Below are 27,052 nucleotides of genomic sequence, written 5' to 3'. Positions count from 1 at the left end.
TTGTTGGTTTGTTCACTAATTGTTGGACGCTCAGGTCTGCGGTCATCCTACTAAAAGCTTGATTGACCTGTGCTGGTACTTGATTGCTGTGGGTATCATATGAGGTCCAATCAATGTCCGGAAGATTATAGTCACCTCCTAATAGGAAAATATTGTTCTTATTTTTCTCACGTAGGTTTTTTATTTCTGCCACTGCTATATCTATATATTCTAGGTCTTGTTTATTTGGTGGTCTATAAAAACAGTTGAGCGATATTGATTTCCTAGGTCCTATTTTGATGTTTCCTGAAATTAGTTCTGTTTTGTCGCTACAAAAACTCTGTGTGAGGCCAAGGTCATGTCGTGCTGCTATGATCACCCCTCCATGCGGGTCTCCTTTTCTGTCCCTACGAATGATGTTAAAACCTAGGGAATCTGGGAAGATCTCCTTACTATGAATCTTGTCAGATAGCCAACTTTCAGTTCCAAGTATGACGTCTGGTCTTGTAGATTCCAGTAAAACTTGCAGGTCGTTACGTTTGTTTTTAATACTCTGAAAATTGATAATGAGTATTCTGAGTGAACTCTGCTGTCGTTTTGATGGTAAAGCCTTAGGTTTGTTTGGCTTTGGTGATGATGCGGCTTGTGGATGACCAGGGCTAGACATCAGAGAATCTGACGCGCTAGCATAACTCTGGTTTGATGATAATACCGAGTAAGTGTTAATGTCGGCCGAATCTAGTAGGTCATAAAGTACAGTTGAGTAGTTGCAGGTGTTACATACTACACAATGCCAGGAAACAGATGTGTTTGCTAGATCTGTGTATTCTAGTGTGTCTATTCCAGTGCAGGTGGCATGGTACCAGTGGTCGCATTCGTCACATGCAAGGGCTTTTTGACCCCATTTACAGGCTTTGCTACAGATAGCACATGGGTACTTTGGTGTTCGAGGACCAGGGTTCTGTTCAACTCCTGCTAATACTAGTAGTAGTGATCGGAAGTATGTAGTATCATTGATAACATTGGGTTTGGCGTTCTTGTTAGCCCATACGTACAGACAAGTATATTTGTTGTTTGATAGTTCAGCTATGTCAGCCAATGTCAATGAGTAATCCCGTGAAGGGTAAGTGGGTGATTGTTTTTGCCACTGATTTGTGTTGTGTGTGTATCTTACCAACCCTATTGTAACACATATAATCCAAAGGGTATGCATCCTCTAATGTTGTTTACATTTGACCGGAAATGGCTTCGTAGTAATGAGCCGCTTACGTCCTCGATCCCGGGAAAAATTTGAAAATGATCAAATTTTAGTAAAGTCCAAATGTAATGATTTCGTGCACAATAAGTGGTAGGAATGTTCCTCGGGATGATTTTTCAATGTTTCTGATGTTTTCAGAGCTATCCCAAGATGTAGTTTAACAAAATTTAGAAAAGTATAAGGTAGTCAAGGAAAGGCGTCTTGATTTTACGAGCATGCGCAATAAATTTCACCCCCTTCTTGCATTTTGAGGCATTTAACATGGAGAAATAAATTTGGAAGGGGTATAAAAATTAATGGCAAGTAACCAACTGTCAACACTAGGGACTATATTTGTGAACAACGAAAATCAAGGGACGACAATTGTGGTCTCGGACCTAATAGGATAGAAAGAGTTGTCAAATCTTTAAAAAAAACTTGGTATGACTAAAGCTTAATGAATTATAACACTGCTTACAAAGTTTCATGACAATAGGATGTATATAACAGACAATAAGTTAAGTTCTATACTCATCTTTGCGTGTAAAATTTTGACGTTAAAATTAATAAATTTCAACTATCAACATTTGGGGCTTTTAAAATTAAAATATTGCAAAAAAATACTTTTTAAATGCCTTAACATATAACTTATCATGTACTAAAAGCAATAGAGTACTCATGTGATTTATCAGACTTGGCATAATTATTCCAAAGTCAAATTTATATGAGCCTGCGCCTAAAAATTGAAGTTTTTCAATGAAGGGGGCCTTACATGAAGATGTAATATTTTCCAGAAATTTTAAATTTGTGAAGCTTTTTGGTTATAAATAATCCTTACATATGTATTGAAAGTACTTTAAATGGAAAGAAAAGTTACAAATAACATATCATATTAGTTTAAAAGGGTCTTAGGCCAAATAAGACTGGAAAAATTTAGGGTCAATTTAGGCCGTGCCACATATTTACATTAAAAAATGCATATTGAGGCTATAAGAAATAAAAATTTGTGTCTTTTTTTATCATTTCTATACTCATGTGACATGATACAACAAATCTGAGTACAAAAAGACTCTTGCAATTAACTTTTCTTACAAACAGTATGGTCTGATACAAAGATTTTTGCCTTTTTAGGGAAAAACTTGCATGCAATTTATTCTCAACAGGCTTATATTTAAACCACTTGCTATCCTACAGAAGAAAAGAAAGATAGTATGTGAAAGGGAACAGGTAAAATAGACATTGTAAAGTGCTTTTGATACAAATTTATTGAGGTCTTTATTATGGACTTCAAATTTTATGTACCAAGCTCCCCACTTTTGACTTCATCCAAACAGGGCGTTAGACAAGGGTCATTTATACAACACATTTTGCACATATTGTCTGAGATAATCTTCTTTTTCTGTAGATTCAGAGTTCATTAATAAGTAAAAGAACTAGATAAGGGCATAGAAACACAAATATTGACCAATAAAAACCTGTCAGATAGAAAGTCAGAGTGGCATTTATGCATCAATATTGAAAAAGCTATAAAATGCCTATTTTGACCATAAAATGTCAAAATTGGTCATTTTTGCTTAAATTCTATAAAATAAAAGTTTAAATCCTTTAGTTTCATGCTATTTGACAAACTGACACCACCAAAGCATTTAAGGAAGTTGCCAAAGTACAGATTCTATATTTACAGATTTCACCTCTTAACCCCGAGACCACAATTATTTCGTAGTGCATTTCTTTTAGAACATAAATGAAAATAAAAAAAATCCCACCTGCGCTTTCTCAAACAAATTTTTACAGTGTGTTGTACTACTTTTGGGACAAATTATATATAAATTATAGAAAACTTCATCGGCTCTAACTCAAAATATGGGCAATTTTATGTTTAGGGCGTCTTGAAATCTAATGACAGCTTCCGAAGTGCTAATTTTAAACCTTTTTCAGCTGGACCAAATTACTACTTTCCTTTAAAATTCTGGACCCAATTTTTTTTTACATTGTAATTTCACCCCCTACTTGCAATTTGAGGCATTTAACATGGAGAAATAGATTTGGAAGGGGTATAAAAATTAATGGCAAGTAACCCACTGTCAACACTAGGGACTATATTTGTGAACAACGAAAGTCAAGGGACGACAATTGTGGTCTCGGACCATGTTTAGGAATCATATGATGAGTGTAAATCTTAAATACATAATTTTCAAATTTCAAACCCGCACTAATTTATAACTTGGTCTATTGAATTGAATTTTGTCTATTGATAAGGACCAGGTGTTTTTATTTTCATGTGTTTGTTTTCTGATGAATGGCTACTGTCATATTTTCAGTTACACATTCAAGGCGAAATATTACTCTAAAACACATTCAAGGCTAAATATGACAATGAACAATGAGTGTTTGCGGCAGATGTTTGATAGTCTCTGTTTAATTAAACTTTCAGTATATGTTCAAATTGTACGGCTGCTCCATAAAAGGGTATAATTTGAAAACTAATAATGTATAAAACATGGAATAAATAAATTATATAAAAGATATTGATTTAATTACTTGGACATGCCATAGAATTGCACAAGACTGCAGATGTCTCGGTTGTACTTCCATTACACGATTGTCCGCCATATTTTGGTTCTGGATTTGTACATGTCCTATTTTTGCTTCTAGATTTGGTTCCACCACCGCATGTGACATTACATGAGGACCAAGGACTCCAACTTCCGAATGAAGACCAACCACCATCAACTACAATAAAAAAAAACCTAACCTTGCAACGGCATCTAATTATTTGTGTATTGTTTGAAACTATAGTAATATCAGTATAACAAATTTTGATATTGTCATGTTTAGGAATCATGTGATGATTGTATATCTTTAATACATAATTTTCAAATTTTTTGTTAACTCGCACTAATTAAGAACTTGTTATATTGTATTAAATTTTGTCTATTGATAAAGACCAGGTATTTTATTTTCATGTGTTTGTTTTCTGATGTATGGCTACTGTCATATTTGTCTATATCCCTTCATTTCCTATTATTCAAATATACATTCAAGGAGAGATGTTATTCTAAAAACAGATTCAAAGCTAAAAAAGACAACGAACAATGGGTGTTTATGGCAGATGTTTGATAGTCTCTGTTCAATTAAATTTTCACTGAAGTCATTTGAAAGTTACATGTATGATCTTGCCGCTTGCCTTTCTTCAAACTTGTTTGTGGTCATCTGTTGATTGCTTTCAGTTGACACAACGTAATGTTTTTGTCATTTAAGGATTTTGTTTTGGACGGCAGACATTTTAAAAGTCTCTGTTAAATTTGGGTCTAACAGTATAGAGTTTGATTTACATTTATTGAAGACAAACTAGTACTGTTGGCTTCTATACGTTTTTTTTTTTTATCTTTGTGGTTATTAGATATCGAATTCTCTTTATCTACATTATTCATTTTTTCAGAATATCTGGTGATTGCCTTTATTTTGTAGTTCGGCTATTATCCATTTACCTCTGCATCACGTTTCATGTGGTAATAAAATCTTATTACTATTGTAACGATAAATGAATTTCAACAAATTGGCTAAATGTATTAATTACTTGGACATGGTGTGGAACTACAAGAATCAGCAGACGTTTCTGTTCTATTTCCTTGACATTGATTCCCGCCGTATTTAGGAACTGGATTCGAACATGTTCTTTCTCTATTTCTAGTCTTCTTTCCGCCACCACATGTGACATTACAGGATGACCAAGGACTCCAAGTGTCATACGGAGACCATCCTCCGTTGACTAAAATACACAATTTTTATTTTTATAAAAAAATAAGCTGCAAATCTATAATTAAAACTTTCCAAAATTAGGTTGGGTTGATTTTGTGTTTAAATTTAAGAATGACAATACACATATTAATAAGAAACATTCTAGTTACATCTTGATGATATAGAATATAAACTTATTTTTATTTATCTGGCTAGTTTCCAAACTCAAAATTGGCGTACAGATTTTATATGACCCAGGATTTTTTACAGAAGTTTAAGAATCATCTTTCTGTGATCATTTAGACACCCAAGCTTTCTTAATGTCTTGTATTACTCCTGATATTTTTGTTATACACACATTCATTGACTTAAAGACCCTTAATCCCCTTAACATAGTTTTTCTGTGTGGTGCTCATTTCATCAGGCGAACTCACCAGGACATTGTGATAAGTTACATGGAAGGGAAGCAGTTTCAGATAAACTACCAACACATTGAATACCGCCTAATTTCGGTTCCGTTTTCGAACATATCCTATTTCTATCTCTAAACTGCGACGCTCCACCGAATGGGACTCACTGTACACGATGTCCAATGACTCCAATTTCCTTAAGAGGACTCCCCGCCGTTGACTGTAATTAATTTTATGTTTTCGAATGACTTTACGAAGGATAGAAGAAAATTGAATGGCTTATTTTCATGTCAAGGTTCTTTTATTTGTAATCTATTTTCAAAACTTTCAAATGCTTAAGTTATACCATAGAGTGAAGCACAGAAAATATGCTTGAAACTATACATCATTGTTAATTAACTACACTGTTATTGGACTTAATATGATGAAAACTGCCTATGCAATATAAGGTGTAAACGCGGCCAACACAGAATAACTCGGCCAATATAGATTTTTTTCTGTATTGGCCGAGTTCTGATCCGGCCAATACAGGATTTAGATACGTTTCTTGATTTTAGATCGAAAATCACGATAGATACAAACTGAAAGTAAACAGTTGTCTGCAAGACGCAGTTTTCTTACACTCACCATTAACATGCTGAAACGTTCAGTATGGCATACATTTCGAATAAAGACGGTCACATTCATTTAAAAGGCATTTTGAAAGCAGACAATAGAATTATTTCAGGTTTTGGGAACGAGTAGATTATCACAAGGTTCATTTCTTGACGACCTCATTTTACGATGGTACAAATCGATTTTCTGTTCACTTTCCCTTCTAATGTTTTGTAAACTCATTTATTTTTAAACCCGAACCAGGCATTCTGTAATTGTCCAAATATTCGGTCTTTGGTCATTTAGATTATGGATAGTTGTATCATTTTCAACTCCAACATTATTAATTTTTTTTAATATATTAAATTTGTTTCTGCATAACACACGCAATGGTATAGTACCTCCCCAATTACTATTTATGTGTTGCGTATAAGTTGTAACACTTTATAGTGACTGGAAAGGGTAGAAAAAATAATCAGATGAGCAAATGCTGAAGACACCTGGACATAACACCAAATCATTTGATATTGCATCTTATAAAAATAAACTGAGATTTTAATTGTTCCAATTCAAGGTAAAACTGTTTATCTCTTGTGAATTAAAAATTAAAAAAATATTGTAACACTGTAGTTAATTAATAAAGATATTATTACGTGTATTCCTGTATTGGCCTTGTTATTTGTCCGAGGCCAGCTATATTGGCCTTCGGCATTGCCTCAGGCAATACAGCAAGCCTTGGATAACAATATCATAATATATAAATGTTTTGCACTCTACCATAACTCTTTCTACTTAATGAAGGATATTATAATTTCATGAAGTACGATGATTCGACTGACATGTTTATTAAGTCAATAAGTAGGAAATAAGCGGGAAAAAAAGTTAAAGTCCAAAAACTACATAAATTAAAAATTTGCACCAAAACACCATAACACACTTGAAGAGATGCAGTTGCTCGTGGAGAGTAAGCAGATCTGTCTTCACTAGCAGTACGTAGTCATTGTTTTTCTCATCGCAAGAACAAAATATAAAATCTAGCTAAATATAAATTTGAACATACTTGGACATGGATTTACGTTGCACTGTCTATTTGCTACTGTTGTGGTGAGTCCAGGACATCGATTTCCACCATAAAGTGGCCTTGGATTTGAACAAGATCTTGTTCTTGTCCTAACCTGATTACCAGTTCCACAATTCTTCGTACATGTTGACCAACTTCTCCAACTTGACCAAGAACTCCATTTACCGTCAACTTAAGTATTGAATCAAGAGTTATTATTTTTTACATATAGAAATTGTCATACTGTATGGACAACTATTTATTGTTTACATGTTTACTACTGTATGTGGGGTTTTTCTGTCTTCAGATTTCTGTATAATTAAATGATATTATATCCATACTTTCTTTCAATTATAGTATTCATATTTAGATGTGTTCAATTTGTTTAATAACAGACAATATAAAGGAAAAGTGTAGACCAATGCAATTATAGTTTTTTCTTTATTCGAATTGAGGTATAATTTGAATCAACCATACAAATACAGATTAATTTTTGTTTCCATGCGAATAAGTACTTTTTTAATCTGTAACATGTCTTTGATCGAAATATCAAATTTAATTAATACAAACAAGGAATTTAAAACAAATGTCTTTTGGTCGGACCTGGACATGAATTGGTGTTGCACTGTCTACGTTCTATTCCAGTGGTGATTCCATAACAATGTTGTCCGCCATTAAGTGGCCTTGGATTTGTACAAGATCTTGTTCTTGTCCTTACTTGTCCACCAGTTCCACAATTCTTCGTACATGTTGACCAACCTCTCCAACTTGACCAAGAGCTCCAATAACCGTCAACTGAGTATTGTATAAAAGCAGTTGTTAATAATTGGAAATTCAATATCAAATTCAAAAACTCTGATGTATATATTCATCAGATTTGTATATACAATAACATGTGCAATATTTCATACCGTTTAATTTCGAAAATAGAGAAGATTAAGTATTTCAAGTGATACAAGTACATAGGAACGTTAACAAACTGCGGGATGTTAAGTGGAGTGGTTTTTGTTATCATGCTGTGGTGAAGTTATTTGAGACTTTTATAAGTGTTTGTCCAAGCCAATTGTCTAAAGTCTTTACAACAAAATAACAAAAAGCAAAAACAATTTCAGTAAATATATTATATCAAAGAGTCTAAATTGATAAATTGTCTGTAAGAGGGTAATTTAAAAAGACATTCTTATATGTACATTTGACATTGATTGTTAATCAGAATCAATCATTTAAGGTATCAACCGATGCACCAAATCATGATAAAATTACTAAACTTAACACTAGTTATAACAATGAGGAGTACGAAGACTTCAAAAATACAACCCCTAGAACAATTAATCTTAGGTTTTGAGGTAATATTTAAAAACTACTTCGGATGCTACTTTTATTTATAAAGAATTGAATCATTAATTACGAATTAAAAAAATATTAGAAAATGAAGGGTCCATGTGCTTGTTTTCAAGGTACGAGCCATTGAAAAATTTGAGGGAAATGCTTATTTCTAGAGTTTTTATACTTTTAATATTGGACGCTTTTTGGTTTCTGAAACTATGAAAAAAAAAGGTTTTTATAAGATTTTCAAATATTGCATTTTTAACTTTATGTATTTCAATTATGAAGAAAAAAATTGTAGGAGTAAGCAGGCACATTTTTTAATAGCAATACATGGATAAAAACAAGGGACTCTGACGACTTGTAAAAACTCAAAACAAGAGGAGCAAACATCCTTAAGCTTGAAAATTGTAACCCTTGTTTTTGGAGTTACCGAGAATAAGGTGTCGAGGTAAATTAATACGTTAGTTATCATCCTGGTATATTCGTACATAAACATGTAAATGAGTACACGCTGTTTATGTTTTGTGCTGATAACAATTCTTACCTGATGGACACTGTCGTGTACATGTTTTATAAGACTTGTAATAACGTCTCCTGTAAAAAAAAGAAAAAAAAAAAGAAAAGGAGATAAGAATATCTTATATAACTGGTATTGAGATAAGTATCCTACAAAAATACCGAAATTCCGAGGAAAATTCAAAAACGGAAAGTCCGTTATTGTCTGGGTACAAGCATTCAAATGTAGAGCAAATGATTACATACTTGGTTCTTTTTTACACAATGATTCGTATAGGTAAAAAGTTCTTCGTTATCAGCCAGTGGCTTTGAATGTATCATGTTCGTTATTTTTCTGAATCAAGGAATGGTGAACAATCGTTAAAAAAAACCATAAGCATTAAATACTATAAATACTCAAATACTCTTCAGAAACACCCATCTGTCAGTTTTGAATTGACAGGAAGTTGATGAGCAATGGATTTGAAAACGAATTACAATGTAAAGTATATTCGAACAAAGTTGTTACCAAGTTTCAGGCAGTCTTGATTCATAGATCGGCGAATAAATTTCTTTCATGACTATTACGCGTTCCGAATATATTACTTAGTTGTATACGATAACCAGAAGTGGGCATAGTTTTTCCGTTTAAATGGTTTTACACTAGTATTTTTTTTTAGGCCCTTTATAACTTGCTGTTTGTTGTGAGCCAAGGTTCCGTGTTGAAAACCGAACTATAATGGTATACTTTTATTAATTTTTTACTTGGATGGATTGTTGTCTCATTAGCACTCATACAATATCTGCTTATCTCAATAAGGCATTACTGTTTTCTCATTTTTATAAATATATTTTTTGACGGATTTGAAAAAAAAACACATTTTATTATGCTTATTCAAGAACGTAAAAACTTATGTCCATTTAATTCTGCAATTTACTTTTGTCCTCGACATCTCTTCCACCCGAATGTTCCACATGCCCGACTGTAGTTATAGTATTGAGAAGACGTCTGTGAACATTTGTAAGTCTGAAATCCTACACACACACTGTTAATATAAAACATACGTAAACACAGTTTTTTAACTTCAAAAACGCAATGGCAAATACCGCACAAAGACATCACACAGACCTTGAAATATTTACAACAAGTGTGCCTTTCTATGTTGTGATGTTATATTATTATTTCAGGTAAGGGTGAAGGTTGGTACATGTACCTGTAAAATGGTTACATTCGTTTGCATGCTGAATTCTGATAACTGTCCTTAGTCAGGAACCTGTTTTATAGTAGTTGTCGTTTATTGGTGTGGTTTTACACTAGTCATTTTGGGAGCCCTTTTTAACTTGCTGTTCGGTGTAAGCCTAGACATTGTTTTGAAGGCCATACTTTGACCTTTAGGGGTCTATTTTTTACAAATTGTTATTTAATGGAGAGTTGTTTTATTGGGACTCATAAAACATCTATTTGGGTCTTAACTAAAACCACTATGATTTTTATAATTGGCAAAATGTAAATAATTTTAGGCATTTTAAAAAAATATATTAAAAAGTATTGATCAAGGGGCTGTTACAGGCTCAGTAAAATTATCAGTTTTTACGAAAACTATGATTGGAAACCCCAATTTAGTGTGATAAAAAGAAACTAAACGATAAACCCTTTTGATAAAATATATGAGAATATAGGTCTTATAGTGCGCTTTCTGTAAAAAGAAGGAACATTTAGGCCACTGATCTTGTTCTCTTGATACAAAACAAAAAGGTAAATTCAAAACACGTTCCCTTATAAATGTTAAATTTTTTAATGAGTTATTTCCCACTGCATTGCAAAATAAAAATAAAATGTAAAAAAAATGCCCTAAACATGCATTTGATTAAAACATAGTTTATTTCGTTTAGATAAAAGAAAAGAAGCTTACAAACGAATTGTATACATTTTTTAAATTTGCACATTTCATTAAAGATCTAGACCGATAGTTTACTGCTGTTTTACTATCCAAGATGGCAATCGACACCCGATCTACCATTCTGGTCTTCAACTTTGTTTACATGGGATATGCAGAGAGATAGAGATCTAGAGAAAAACAGATATTACTCGATGCAGTTTCATTATTTTGATATCAAAATATAATTATAGTATTATATGTTGTGTGATATTTAAAGCGTTGTTTGTTCTTACAAAATATCTTTGGTCAATACTTTTACCCAGAAAAACCAGGTTCAATCCACCATTTTTTCCTTTAAAAATGTCCTGTACCAAGTCAGGAATATGGCCATTGTTATATTAAAGTTCGTTTCTGTGTGTGTGTTACAATTTAACGTTGCGTCGTTTGTTTTCTCTTATTTTTTAGTGTAAATTGACATTGCGATAAGACGTGTCACGGTACTTGTCTATCCCAAATTCATGTATTTAGTTTTGATGTTATATTTGTTATTCTCGTGGGATTTTGTCTGATTCTTGATCCGTTTCTGTGTGTGTTAGTTACATTGTAGTGTTGTGTCGTTGTTCTCCTCTCATATTTATGCGTTTCCCTCAGGTTTAGTTTGTTACCCCGATTTTGTTTTTTGTCCATGGATTTATGAGTTTGAACAGCGGTATACTACTGTTGCCTTTATTTAACACCACAATAAAATTTCAATAAAAAGCATTCCATTCTTGTTCTTGAGATGGAAAACATTGACAAAGAAAATCGGTTTCAGTATTGTATTAAAACATGCAGTATCATTCAAAGTGGAGAATATACCACAAATAGGCAAAATTGAATTGGACTTTCAAAAGAAATTTTTGTTACATTTAATTTGAGCCTTTTTTTTTGGCTCGGCATTGTACTTCCTTTTGAATTGATCTCCGTCCTTGACTGTTGATTGTTCCTTGTAAACTTATTCAGACACTTTTAAAATAACTGATTTCGGATAAAACATCTTATCTAAGTAGTAAGTATTTTAAGTGGATTGTTACACTTAACTAATAACTTTGTATTAAAAGTCGACAATTTTGGGGTACAAATAATGACATAGCAAAGACAATTATAATTATTATCATTTATTTTTTTTTTAAATGAAGATTACAAAAATAATAATTCGAGATTCAAACAAAAAAGGACTTAAATTATTATGTCATACATTGAAATCTTAAATTCAATGGGGATGTCACAAAAATTATACTATTTTTTTAGTGAAAATTATCTAAGACTATTAATCGATTGAAACATTTTATTCTTCTACGAATGTATTAATGCACTTTCAAACGCTTTATTTGGTATGGAAAACGATCCATATCATAGGTTAAAAATCAAACGTTTTATTTTCATTTGTCCAATTGTGCGTAATTAAAATAAGTAAACAATTAAATTCTGCAACATGTTCTTTATATAAGTTTCCAATTTAAAAGAAGATTATGCAAACTTGACATGTCACAAAAACGGATATTGACTTTGTTCTCACAGTAGAATAAACCGAAGCTGCATACTAGATAAAATAACGCTTTTCATTGTTTTCCGAAAATATTTATATGTTCATGTCTTTGCCTAAAACTGAATATATTTTTATACATTATTTACAAAGTGCATATTTATAATTGTAGTAGACAAGGACGATTTTTGAATTATGTCATTACAAGTAATCCACTTCGAGGTCAATCGGTTTAGGGAACTAGCTTTATGCCATCAGAAAACCAAACTCCCCGGCAGTTTAAGCTCCGATCCGCATACTACTCTACAATAATGTAAAGGAAAATAGTTCCGGAACGGAAACGATCACTGTACGGAGTTTGAACAGGAACTAACTACTGCGCAGTTAATCATTCCGTTTTAATAAACATTTGTCTGGAAAGTAGAGAGTGTCAATGTCAATTTTTTGTAATTATTTTTGTTGAATGAAATAGATGCTACATACATTTACGTATACTATTTCGTATCACTTACAGTCGGTACTGTTTTCTGAACAAGGGGAAACTAATGCATACCACTAAGCTTGGAAAATGGTAGTTATCGTTAATTCGATATATAAAAAAAAGTAAAAAGTACTGAACACAAAGAAAAACTCAAGTCAGAAAGTCATTGATAAAATCAAAAGCTCAAACACATTTAACAAATAGAGATATATTGTCTTATATGTTCTAGATTTATACAATTGACTAATTTAATAAATCGTTGTCACAAATGATGCATCAATTAAAGTTGACCATTCAAAAGTTCGCAAGTAACAACACTTGTAGAAATGAATAATATATGCAGGGTATCAACTATCAAAACACCACCTTTACCATCAAAAAGTAGATCTAACGGTAAGCATAATGGTATCAAACTATAGACAAGTGTTCATGTCATGTGATCTTGCCAAATTTGACAAAATGATTTCATAAGACGTTGAATAAAAAAAAAATTGAAATATATAATTAGCTACACTTTTATTATTGATATTAATTTTTGACATTCATGTCTCCCTCTTTCTTTAAGAGCTGATTACTTATAATTATTCTAATTGTTCTTAGAATTTTCATGTACACATTAAGTGTTTTTTAGAAAACAACAGTCATATGGTATAATTATTATTCTGCGAATTGAAAAGTAAAGATTCATAGATTATTGGAAATTGTAAAATGAGAGGAAAGTTTGTCCTACATCTTTATACCTATTCATATATATGTGTGGGTGATATAACTATTTCCTGAACAAGATATCAGATTACAGTCCGCTTACTAAGTAGAATGCAGCACACTTCAGACCAAATAAGTGTTTGTATAAATAAAGGTAACAGTAGTATACCGCTGTTCGAAATTCATAAATCGATTGAGAAAAAAACAAATCCGGGTTACAAAGGAAAACTGAGGGAAACACATTGTATTATATCCCGCTAACATGTTTAACCCCACCACATTATGTATATATGTGCCTGTCCCAAGTCAGCAGCCTGTATTTCAGTGGTTGTCGTTTGTTTATGTGTTACCGTTTTGTTTTTCGTTCTTTTTTTTTGTACATAAATAAGGCCGTAAGTTCTCTTGTTTGAATTGTTTTGCATTGTTTTTTTCCGGGCCCTTTATAGCGGACTTTGCGGTATCGGCTTTGCTCATTCTTGAAGACCGTACGGTGATCTATAGTTGTTAATTTATGTGTCATTTTGGTCTCTTGTGGAGAGTTGTCTTATTTGCAATCATACCACATTTTCTTTTTTCATATGAAAATCACATCATGTTTTATTAAATTTAACACATGAAAATAGAATATTGTAATGATGCAATAGGTATAAAATATTCCAAAGGAAGCGGATTAAGGCAATTGGTATTATACATAAATTCTTATAAAAGAATGAGGCTTTTGTGTAATAATAAGTTAATTGTTATCTTTTAAATTATTTTTTTATTATATTATTTTTAAATATTTTTTAAAGCAAAGCAACAGCGCTATTATTTTTGTTTGTTCCTTCATCTTGTGTCACAGTGTTAGGACTTCAACAAGGAGCAAAACGCTTTCACTCCACTGCAAATTTAACCGGAATTGTGTATAAAATGATTTCGAAAGACTTAGTAAGGTGTCAGGGTCCGTATGCATAAATCTACATAAGTTTGGATTTGTTCCAGACTGAAGGATTGTTCTACATGTCTTACGATAAATAAGTAATACGATTAGATATCTTAACTTAAGTGTTTTCATTCATACGAGACCAAAACCATTAAATTAGACTGGTTTAAAAAGAACAAATAAGAAGTAGTACATATTTAAAACAAAATAGTTCCTACACACAGGTGTAAATATGAAACTATGTGGTTTTGTTTGTCTTTTCTTTTATCTTTTAGTCAGTTTTGCATTTACAACAAAAAAACGTCCAAAACAACAGTTAACTGTGAGGAGGTTACTGATATAATCGAACTCACAAAATTTGCTTTGAATAGGAAAATGTCTTCGTCTTTTGACAACTTGTTTTGATTTTTTCGCTGAAACAATCATATGAAAACGTCTTTTATTAATTTTTGATTTTAACCATGAAGTCATTAACGTGCCATAATATTATAATTTGGTGAAAATTCATCTCTAATTGCAAAAGTTTTTGTTACATTTAATATAACAACATCCTTACAAAACATATGTTTCTTTCAAATCTATAGTTGTATCTACTTCCACTCGTAATGAAGTCATTTATCGGGCAAGACTGTTGCAACGAGTGGAGAGGGCTTACATTGGCCAGGCCTGTTGCCCAATCCAATTCAATTTATTTGAATAACATATTGTTTAAACTAAACTAAACTGTTGTAACTATAGTATTATTTTTGGCATTTTTCTTTCAAGCCCAATTCAAGTGCTATTTTAAAAAGCTAAGTCACAAAAATATTGAACTCTGCAATACAGAAAGTCCCTAAACCAATAGCAAATTCAAAAGCTCAAACACACCAAACGAATGGATAACAACTGTCAAATTCGTTACGTGGGACAGGCATTTTTGGTTGTAAACAATGGTGGATTTAACCTGGTTATATAGCTATCTAAATCTCTCACGTGTATGACAGTTGCACCAAATTCAATTATATTGACAGCGATGTGTAAACAAAACAAACAAACATAAAAGGTTAAAGTGTCAAAAATAGTGGTACAGCAGTCAACCTTGTGTTATAATCTTGAAATCATTATAAAACAAACAAATATGTAGCAAAGAGGCACAAAAAGCGTATGGACAAACACATTTGCAAAAATGAAAGACTAGAATACAAAAAATTACAATAGCATAATAAGTCAATGACCGGATGAATGAGTAAAGACCCATGTTATATGTATTTACGAAACAAAAAAAGGCAAAGCACATTAGTTTAAAAGATAGACAAGAATACAAAAAATATTATATTATTTATTATTTAAAGCATACAATACAGTTACAGGGAAGATTTTTATCTTTCAGATTGATTCATCATGTAAGCGTATGCATGGCCGGACCATTTAAATATAATGACAGTATGACAGAATGCTTGATTATATGTGAAGATTATTTGTTCTAATTTTTATGACCAAAACACATATTATCTTTTTAAAAAAGATCAGTAAACAGCAAAATTCAGTTTGAAGAAAAATTTAATTTATACACTAGGTAGGTTATAAAAATTTATATACAGTCAATTTTAAGACCATTTTTCACAGATTTGACAGGCATTATATTTACTACAGCTTAACCTTAAGTCAATGTACGTGTTAGCCTTTTATATAAAACTAAAACTTTCGGAGACTAACATTAGTAACTTACCTATTTACAATTGTAACCGTCGGTAAAGTAATAAAAACCAGAATATCTAATCTCATTTTAAGTTTGTTATTTCAGAGGCACAAGTTACAAGTTACTGTTAAGAGTATAAGGAACATATGCCATTTATCTTACCTCCTATAAATTTCTATGCATATGATTGATCGAAAGCGTCCACTTTCAAACCGTGTATATTCCATATTAGGTTAGTAGGGGGCGGAACTTATTTCAATACACGGTGGAGACACTATTAGATTTAAATATATTGAAAGTTCTGATTAATATTGTTATATCAAGGTTGTTGGTATTAAACTGCTATTGTTGACATTATTGTTTTGTGCAGGCTAATGGAAGAAGGTTCTTAAAATAGAACACTTGAACACTATTATGTATAAAAATAAGAAAATGTTGTATGATTGCAAATGAGACAACTTTAAATTCAACAAATAAAAACTGTAAGATAAATTCGTTATATAGTGTGTTTGTGATATTATACGATATATATGGGGTCAGTAAACATCATATGGGATTCTAGCTTCGCTCTCATCCCATATGAAACCAACTGAGACCTTATTTATCGTATTAAGTCACTAGCACACTGTGTAACTAATTGTATTACTCAAACAAGTTTGAAAAATAATGCAATTTGATCATTATATAAATACTTGAAGCTATTTAATTGACTATCCATCCGGAGATACTTAACCGAGTCTCATCCCTTTGAATATCACATGTCAGGAAATTGTTCATTGATAAGTTGACAATAAAAACAGTACTCAAATGAAGACCGCTAGATTTGCCGTTTAAATTGTTTCATATATATCATGTCAGGGCCGTTTAAAACTTACACTGCGTTATACACATTTTCTTGTTTCTATACGCAAACTCGTTTTTTTAGTTTAGAAATGTAATAATTGCACTCAAACTGCTAACAAGAAAGACCAGCTGGAGATTGAATCAACGGTTATAAAATAGACTTGTTAAGTTGTGATTTTTTTTATTCTTTATCAGTTATAATTTTAAGGTGGCTTTCATGTAAAATGAAACTGAGAGCTTTAGCAAGAACTGTGTCTGTATTTATCTAAATATAGCTCTAGCTGTCAAATTCATCTTTAACGATTTGACTCAAATTCTCATATTTGATATACATGTATATCATACTTAAACGTATATCGCAATTACAAAAAGTTTAAACTAAACAATCAAAAATGCATAGACTCGATATCATTTATTTAAATTTTGCATGATTTTTTTTCTCTAGACATTATCTTATTTATCGTCGTGATAACCGAAGACTGCCAATGGTCATATAATCCAAATTGACCAAATATAACAGGAAGCGAACACGTCCAATTGAATTTGTTTAGGTCTGCTTGATATCTAATGGTAGGTTAAAAACATAGGCACTTGTCTCTGAACAAAATTAACCTATGTACGTTAATATGATATAAGTACATAACTCGTTTGTTTGCAAACGATCACCCGGTCACAAACTTCAATTGTATTTCGATTTTGTGACAGTCGTTCCCACTTCACCTTGTTATGTCATAAAAATACATTAGCGATCTGCAAAACGGTGTATAACATGCCTATGTCTTTTGTCAGAATCATTCGCAACAGGCCTTCAAAGGATACAAACGTAATTTCATCTTGTTAGAGTTGTTAAAACAAATCTGGTAAATAATCTAATTCGGTAGGTCACATTCATGAAAGAGAAGGAGATTGTAGTTAAGACGTAAGGAACTAATCCGATATTATCTGTGAAACGGTTATACCATAACGGTCAAACAACTCGTGATGGTGTCCGTGAAATTTACGAAGGGATGATTTCAACTTCACATTTAGAACTCTTGGTTTAATAGCTTCCTTGTAAGCAGTAACCCAAGAAAATCATGATACGAAATACAAGCACGGTAATATCGTATCAATTGGGAGCTATATACCCCGTATGCAGGTGCTGCTGGAATGTTGCTACTTAGAAAATTCACAATTGGAAAGCTGAAATAATCTTTTTTGTCGAAAAGTTTTGTTTTCAACCGATCCTCATTGTCAATTTCTAGATTTAAGTCAAGATATGAGGCCGACTTAACTGTTGTATCCTTTATTTTTAGTTCTATGGGAAAGTTGTGTTCAACATAGCCACCAAATTTTGAATTATTGAGTGTGAGAACATCATCTATATAGCGGGAAGTAAAGTTAAAAGATATTGCTAAATTCTTATCTTTCTTCATCAGAAGTTCCTGTATGAAGTCAGCCTCGTTATAATAAAGAAAAAAGTAGACAAGAAGAGGGGCACAATATGTTCCCATTGGAATGCTGACAGTCTGTTGAAAAAGACGTCCTCCAAACGTAACAAATATGTTAAAATTGAGAATGAAAATGGGGAATATGTGAAAGAGACAACAACCTGACCATAAAACAGACAACAGCAGACGGTCACCTATAGGTCTTCAATGCAGCGAGAAATTCCCGCACCCTCAGGTGTCCCTCAGCCGGCCCCTTAACAAATATATATACTAGTTCAGTGTTAATGAACGCCATACTAAACTCCAAATTATACACAAGAAAATAAAATTAAAAATAATACAAGACTAACAAAGGCCAGAGGCTCCTGACTTGGGACAGGCGCAAAAATGCGGTGGGGTAAACATGTTTATGAGATCTCAACCCTCAATGTTGTCAATCAAGAAATCAAGCATCTTGATAATGTCAGGTTGAGCATAAACTGTTAAATTCGTCTACACTGATTTGATTCAAATTTTCATATTTGATTTATAACATACTAAAACGTATATCTAAATTAGAAAAATTCTAAAATAAACAATTAACAATGCATGCACTCGATAATATGTATCAATGGATTGTGTTTATTTTTTATATAGACGATGTCATCTCATTAACTATCGAAAGTACCTCCGAAAACTGCCGACAGTCATATGAAATGTATTAACATAATATGAATATACACAGGTGCAACTAAATTGTTCTATGTCTGTTTGGTTCCTTATTGTAGATCAAAAAGCATGTTTATTATCGTTTTTATCTGTATAAGAATGATTTTATAGTGAAACAAATAAGTCAAACAAATCCTTCATCATTGATTCACTTTCCATGTTGACATTCTTTTGCTTTTATAGGCTAAATATATTAAGTAACCCAACTCGAGCTACGGGGTTAAATTAAAGGATACGGATTCAGTGAGGTTGAATTATTCACTTGCAAGTGAATTATTCACCTACGATGGTTTGTTTTATCTAATTTGAAAACATACAACCAAATTGGCTGCTTCAAGCGATTAAGAATTTCATCCTATCACTTTCATTAATGATTGAACACAATTAAATCATATTTCTTTTTTTTTATATCTCGTTGCTAAATAAATGCTCCTATGAATTTTCATTTTTTTTTATCGAAATTGTCAGAATCATCATGTTAGTTATTAAGAAGGTATCATATTCATACAAAATTATCATTAGTCGTCGAGTTGTTTTCTGTACAATTCGTCTTATATAGCAATTTTAATGAAGCTTTTCAAAAAACAATATCATAAATATTGTTTATCGTTAGGTATATTAAATACTTTAATGAATTCAGTTTATATTTTGGGAAAGGTTACAAAAGTCTAAATTTGTGTTACACTTGACAGATTTTCCAGTTTCCTTTTTTTCTGGAATTTCATGATAAAAATCTTTGTTTGATAACTTAAAATGGTTATTTAGGTTTTAAATTTAGTCAGTTTCCGTAAACATTCATGTTTGATATGATTGCAAAAAATTCTGTTATCGGAGATTTTATGATAATATCTTAGTTTTTACCTTAAATACTTGTGACTTATCGAAAAATTTGTCAGTTTCCTTATATTATCTTTTTATTGATTTTTATATCGCAATGACCGTAATGGAGACAAAACTAAAATATACCTGTCGGGCGGAAGGATCTGCTCCTCCTTCAAGAGTACCTGAGGTCATCATGAGGTTTTCTATTTTGTGTTTTATTCATTTGTTTTCCTTTCGTTTTGGTGTCTTTTAGCTGTTAATTTAGCTATTTGATAAGGAACTTTCCGTTTGAAATTTTTCTTGAAGCTAGGTATCTTTGTTATTTTACTTTTTTTCATATTGACAATTACTAGTACTGAAAATATTAAGACAGTTTATTAAGCAATATGCTCAGCAGATGAAAATAATCCACAACAAGAATTAAATGGATACTCTTCTGCAAACGAAACGTGCCTCTGACGTACACATTTTAATCTTGGTATCTTTGAGTTCATATATTATCTCTTAATCTTTCAGAATTTCCGTAGTCTCTTCAGTATTCTTAAATCTGGTACTATCATGAATGGTATATTCTGATTGAAAATAATTAGTTTATCAAATTCAACTTCAACTTAGTTTTTGACTCCCTCAGTCAAAGATATACCTTTGTAATAAACAATAATTATTTTTTTGCCCATATGGTTTGGTGTGGTTTGAAAGAAATGTTGATTTCTATTTTCGATGTGTAACTAAGGAAGGTTATTTCAGATGAAGCGCACAATGTGAAATATGTTTATTATAACTGCAACAAAACTAATGTAGCAATTAGTAAACTTTTCTTTCTCATGTTGTACTGTTATACCACTGTCCCAGGTTAGGGGGTTGGAATCCCGCTTACATGTTTAACCCCGCCACATTATTTATGTATGTGCCTGTCCCAAGTCAGGAGCCAGTAATTCAGTGGTTATCGTTTGTTTATGTGTGACATATTTGTTTTTCGTTCATTCTTTTATATAAATAAGACCGTTAGTTTTCTCGTTTGGATTGTTTTACATTGTCATATCGGATCCTTTTATAGCTGACTATGCGGTATGGGCTTTGCTAATTGTTGAAGGCCGTGCGGTGACCTATAGTTGGTAATGTCGGTGTCATTTTGGTCTCTTGTTGACAGTTGTCTCATTGGCAATCATACCACATCTTCTCTTTTATATTTTCGAACACTTTGATATTACTACAAAGTCGTTTTTGCCTCGGTTATTAGACTGTCAATATACGTTTGCATATCTACAACCTGACTGATGCCACATTTGATGGACTGTCAGTAAACGTTCATATAGCTGCAACCTGAATAACGCCACTATTAATGGACTATCAGTATTCGTGTTTATAGCTGCAACGTTACGGTTTCAGCTGTTAATAAACTGTCTGTATAATTCATATAGCACCAACCTGAATGATGCCGGTAATGGACTGTCAGTATACGTGTACATAGTTGCAACGTGAAGGTTGCCGCTGTTAGTAAACTTTCTGTATAATTCATATAGCTCCAACCTGACTAGCGTCGCTCTTAATAGACGGTTAGCATACTTTTATATTACATCCAAGTGGTTCATTCCAATGTTACTCAAATGAAGGAAGACATTTTCAAACTAGAAAATAAGGGTTAATAGTAATTGAGGATAACAAATTCACACTAAAGATTCAAAGTACCAAGTGTACTGAGTATCATGTAACTCGGTTTCTTACATTGAATTACGAAAAATATCAACTCTTGTATGCATCGTACTATGATAATAAACTGATACGTCAGTTTTAAAATAGTTACCGCAAAAATTGCATATGTTTTGAATGCAAAGAAATACAACGTTGATTTAATGATGTTATGGATATGAATGTATAACGAATGACAACTCTTGACTAACAAACATGTTATATTTTGTAGTAATGCTTCATTTAATTTCTCAGTCTTCAAGACCTAGAGGGAACAGAAGAGGACCTTTTGATATCACCAATCTTACATCAATAATACCCGTTGATATTTAAACACAGCTATGATTATTTCAAACTTGTGCTTTAAACATTGCATATAGGATATTATCTATTATAAATGTTTACTCTAAGATAAAGAGGAAGATATTTTCAAGAATCATGTTAAGAATGACATGACCAACATTGAGCACGACCAACAGATTTATTTAATAAAAATTGTTGTTGTTGTGTTATAAATCATTTTTTATACCTTTTTGGCACAGCTTTTTTAAATAAAATATAAACACTTTCTTATTTCTGACGTATTTAATATGAGCCTGGTACCTTTTGATAGCGGTTTCTCTGTTCTGTATGTTCTCCCATTTATTTGTATTGTAGTCCTGTCATGTAATTTTGTCATTTTAATGTTATATATAACATTGCCATAAAACCGGGAGGTTCGGCTAGCCATAAAACAAGGTTCAACCCAACATTTGTTCTTAAAATGTCCTGTACCAAGTCAGGAAAATTACCATTGCTATATTATAGTTCGTTTCTGTGTGTGTTGCATTTTGGTGTTGTGTTTCTGTTTTGTCATTGTTCTCCTCTGTCCAGCGCAATAGACAACTCGACCAACTAGGCTAAAGTATTATCATTCGATAGTCGAGTAATTTCTTTCCTCGTCGGCTTTATTACCGTATTCCTGTATGAGCACTGTACATGATGTATAGTGGCAAGTAGAATAGGTTCCTTAAATTGCAGATCAGCTGCATAGATGTTCAAGTATTTAAAGACCTTCATGCTATATCATGAATCAAGTAATTTTGTTGCACTTTTTAATACAAGAGAACAAAGAAAATGATATTAATAATAATAATCATAAAACGCTTTGCCAGTCAAAAAATGTCATACAGAAGAACAAGGCATTAACTTATTACAGTAAAATAAAGTCATTGTGTAACTCGTTGAACTTTTTGATTTTTAGGCCTAACACTGAACAAGTGCATTGTTTCCAAAAAATTAAAAATCTTTCAATTACACTCGCTCAGTGTCTTGATATGTTTTTAAACTGTAAATAGAAAATGGCATCAGAGAGATCACATGATTGCCTCATACTGACAATTGATTACAATCCAGCGTTCATCTCACCCTTTATCTTTTTTATGTTCGGTCTTAACATTATTGATATATACAATGTCGACATCTGTGTTGGCATTGAACATGTATTATATTAACAGTGATGCATTATCAAGGCAAACAATCAAATAGTCTTGCAACTTTTCAAAACGTGTCTAAAATTCAATATTTAACAACCTTTCAATGCATATGGCATACTACTTTTTTATCAATTTACAATCTTGATACATAGTTTAAGCAAAGCTATGATGCCCTGCTGGTGACAGCCAATTATAAAGAAAGAAAATAAAACAAGCAAAGTAGCTGTTATATAACCGGCAAACAGCTAAAGTCTAATGAAGAAAAAGCAGAAAAGTTTGATTGTTTCTGTATGTTGCATATGACCGCATCAATTAGGTGGGAAATGAATGGATATATTTTATACCATGTCAGAGATAAACTTAAAAAAGTATAATACTTTTACGATGGAATCAGTTTACCTGCAATTAACAGACATTTTCCTTCAAGGTACTTTAGAATATTTCTTTCTTCGAGTCACTTATGTTTCGCGTTGCCCCAAAAATATCAAGATAACAAAAAAAGGCAGTTTCACTATAACTGGGAAACGACTATCAATGATTACGTAAACGTGTCCCATAAGATATACTAGGGCCTATTCAATTACTTCAATTTACCTTTACGTATGAAAGGTGGCTACATTATAGATTAACCAAGAAAAGTGCTTCGGACGCATGAAATTTGTAATAAAATTGAGAATGGAAATGGGGAATGTGTCAAAGAGACAACAACAGAGCAGACAACAGCCGAAGTCCATAAATGGGTCTTCAATGCAGATAGAAACTCCCACACCCGGAGGTGTGCTTCAGCTGACCCCTAAACAAAAATGTATTCTAGTTCGGTAATAGTAGACGTCATACTTAATGTATTGTTTCAATTATTTTTTTAAGTTTCTTGATTAATTTCCAAAATATTAAAACAAAACATAACGTTAGTTAAAAGCTGTAAAACTGACAAAAAAATTAGTGATTACCTGTAATCACTGAATCAATAAGGTCATTCATGTAAATTGATATTTAGTTACAGGTATTTACTCGATTGTTTAGTAATAACATGTTATTCCTAGTTGCATCTGTTTACTGTAACATATATAGTAAACAAAAAGTATTTCATACATTTATTGCCAATGCACGTTTAAAAAAGTAATCGAGGACAAAACTGATCATGCTCACTATGTTCTATGTTCCTAATATGGTCAAACACAGGTATATTATCTAGAAAAAAGCATACGCATAGAATTTACAGCAAAATAACAAAATATGATACCTAAATGATCAACCCAATGATGAATACAAGTACGATTCGCAAAGACAGTCTATTCAAAAATTTTTTAATGTATGAAATTCGTTTGATGCGTTTTTGGTACAACTTTCATCCAATGGCTCTCGAACAACACTGTCACATTCTTCATAGTGATCGCTCTCCTCGACATATGTATCGTAATGGTCTTCATCCTCCCTAGAATAGTCGTAATGTTCATTGTCTAGGTCAGTACCAGCACTGCATATCAGCTTATTGTCCATGTCTGTATATCGATCCTCTTCCATTTCATCTGTTATTTGTTTTTCATCCAAATTACATGTTAATTTTGTATCTTCACAAATTGCATCATCTTTACCTGGCGTCATGTATGTGGTATTCTGGAAGTTATATGTCTTTAAGGATATTGAACTAAAAAGGAAAAGACATTTTTCAAAAACAAATGCGTGTAAAGAATGTTTTCTTATATCATTTATGATTTTAGTAATGTCATGAAATACTTGTATTTCATTGATATAACAGAAGTTCTATTCATAAACAGTTTCATAGGATTTACAAAGAAGTAGGTCCAGTAAGACCCTTTTTGCCCCAAAATATAGCAGTTTTACAAAATTGTTTAAATGTAAACTTTTAGTTATTTATTGTAAAGAAGGATGCCTCTGCTACATAAATATGGGTTGTTTTTGACAATGCACATATATCGGGTACTATCATCATTAAGTCATTCTAAATTACTGAAGTCTTCACAATGATAGGATTTAAGTTAATTTTTAGACGGTTTCTGTCTTAAATGAAAGTGGCCGCATTTGTGTTCATTCCTAATATTGAAATTTAAGTTGTATTTGATGATAATACATAACATATATAAAGGTTGAGGATGAACACGGATGCGGCCACTTTCATTTTTGACAAAAACCATCTGAAAAGTGACATTTTTGGCATATTTGATAAATTTTACATATTTAAGCTTGAATTGGAGCGTTTTTAATGAATGCATCAATGAAAATCTTTCACATAAACTATTTGAGTCAACTGAAATAGACATTTAAGTGTTTAAAAAGTGTCCAAAATCTTTTGTCAGATAAACCTGAAATTTGAGGCCAAAATCGGCCCTTACCGGACCTACTCTTTTGAAACAAATAACCTCTAATTATTTTTGAATTAGCTTAGATAATCAAGGAGATGAAAGTGTGGATTATTTGTTCATGTGATTCTATATAAATGAAACATTCACGATGAATACAAGTCAATCAATTCTAGCCTCTATGTTGCTCAAATCGCTGTTATTAAAAACGACTCCGATTAAATGGTCATCTAAATATTCTCCCATTCATTTGTTATTCCACGATTAATTGACATAGCCTACCTCCTTCTTCTCTTCCTAACAATCACACACACAATTACAACACACAGTATCAGTAACAATACTCCTGGTATTATACCATAGTAAAGAGCTAAAATATATAATAAACAAATCTAGCTCATTGCAAGACTATGAGTAACACAATTCATTGAAATGTTATCCTAAGTAAAATTGAGAATGGAAATAGGAAATATGTCAAAGACAACAACCCGACCAAAGAGCAGATAACAGCGGAGGCCACAAATGTGTTTAAGTGTCTATTTCTATGTTTTCTCGTACCGAATTTAAAAATCTTTGATTTTATTTTGAAGGATGTTAGTATATATCGAAAAAAATAAAGATAAGGGGACTATTTTCTTTTACATATTCATTTGAGCAAATGGAATTTTTGTATTTCTCTAATTGAAATTTATACCTTTCCGAACTCATTGTATAAACAAATTTAATCAATGTGTAGCTGCCAGTGATCTCAGAAGATGATTGGATGAACTTAAGATCATAACTATTATAAACTCACTGGATGAATCCAAAAACCTAACATGTATCAAAGAAATTGACAACTTTCTGGAATGTAGAAAGCGAAAACTTTCTTTTTTTGCATCATCAGAGAAACAGATTCTTACATAGTTATTCGTGGATTATCGGATATAACAAATCTCTATAGTTAAATTATATACTTTGTAGTCCTCGGACTTTTTAACTATGTCGATTTGATAAATCCGATAATTCACTTGTATCCGATGATTCACTGGTATCAACGTAAGCATCTATATGTAGATCTATTTATTCCTTTCCCAATGAAACCCGTGATATTTTATTTAAACATCAATTATCAATTGAGTTATTGTGTTATTCAGATGTTTAAGATTCATTCTCAGGTGTGAAAATATGTTTTGCTTTACCGTCTAAATGATACCTTGACCTTATTTAAAGAATTAAAAGTAAACATTCTAGCAGGCTTTTTCTATGCATTCAATTAGTAAAACACATATTAATTACTATATAATGTTAGTTTTAACAAAATTGTGAAAATGTACTAATATCTTATTTTAAAATGCATTATATACTTATACTTCTAACGGTAAGATACTACCTTTCTTAAACATCTCTGATGATAGTATCTTTGACACGTCTGAAATTTCTGAAAATATTTGAATGTTAGAATGCATTCTAAAATTCCTCTTGTGTACTTAGTATATACGTAAATCATAAAACTATTGTGACGAGCTCTGAGACTGATGGGTACATACATGAAGTTAAATTCTTTTGTAGCAATATAACTGAGCATGAGCCATTGACTGTTATTCTACACCTTTCTAGTTTAAGTGTAAGTCATAACGGTTATTGTTGGCAGATAGATATAAGGAGATAGGACTAGAATATTGGTATAATAATTCGTGATTTTTTTATTTATTCTTTTAAATCCCTATATCTTAACCTCTGAATTAA

General features: G+C 31.9%; 1 protein-coding gene across 1 annotated transcript in view; it reads right to left on the bottom strand.

Annotated features, from left to right (window-relative positions):
- LOC143062078 (SCO-spondin-like) overlaps nt 1–27,052 on the bottom strand; it is a 79,045-nt gene that overhangs the window by 18,469 nt on the left and 33,524 nt on the right. Inside the window, exons 18-27 of the mRNA XM_076233930.1 lie at nt 26,697–26,744; nt 25,607–25,694; nt 24,302–24,651; nt 16,067–16,112; nt 9,784–9,891; nt 8,895–8,944; nt 7,625–7,816; nt 7,022–7,213; nt 4,797–4,988; nt 3,758–3,949 (exon numbers count right to left, since the gene is read on the bottom strand). Coding sequence (XP_076090045.1) covers nt 3,758–3,949; nt 4,797–4,988; nt 7,022–7,213; nt 7,625–7,816; nt 8,895–8,944; nt 9,784–9,891; nt 16,067–16,112; nt 24,302–24,651; nt 25,607–25,694; nt 26,697–26,744 — 1,458 coding nt within the window. The remainder of the gene's footprint in view (nt 1–3,757; nt 3,950–4,796; nt 4,989–7,021; nt 7,214–7,624; nt 7,817–8,894; nt 8,945–9,783; nt 9,892–16,066; nt 16,113–24,301; nt 24,652–25,606; nt 25,695–26,696; nt 26,745–27,052) is intronic.

The sequence above is a fragment of the Mytilus galloprovincialis genome, chromosome 1 (assembly GCF_965363235.1).
Source record: "Mytilus galloprovincialis chromosome 1, xbMytGall1.hap1.1, whole genome shotgun sequence".
NCBI classification, from domain to species: domain Eukaryota; kingdom Metazoa; phylum Mollusca; class Bivalvia; order Mytilida; family Mytilidae; genus Mytilus; species Mytilus galloprovincialis.
The sequence above is the reverse complement of the archived record's forward strand: the minus strand, read 5'-3'. Positions and strand labels throughout refer to the sequence as shown.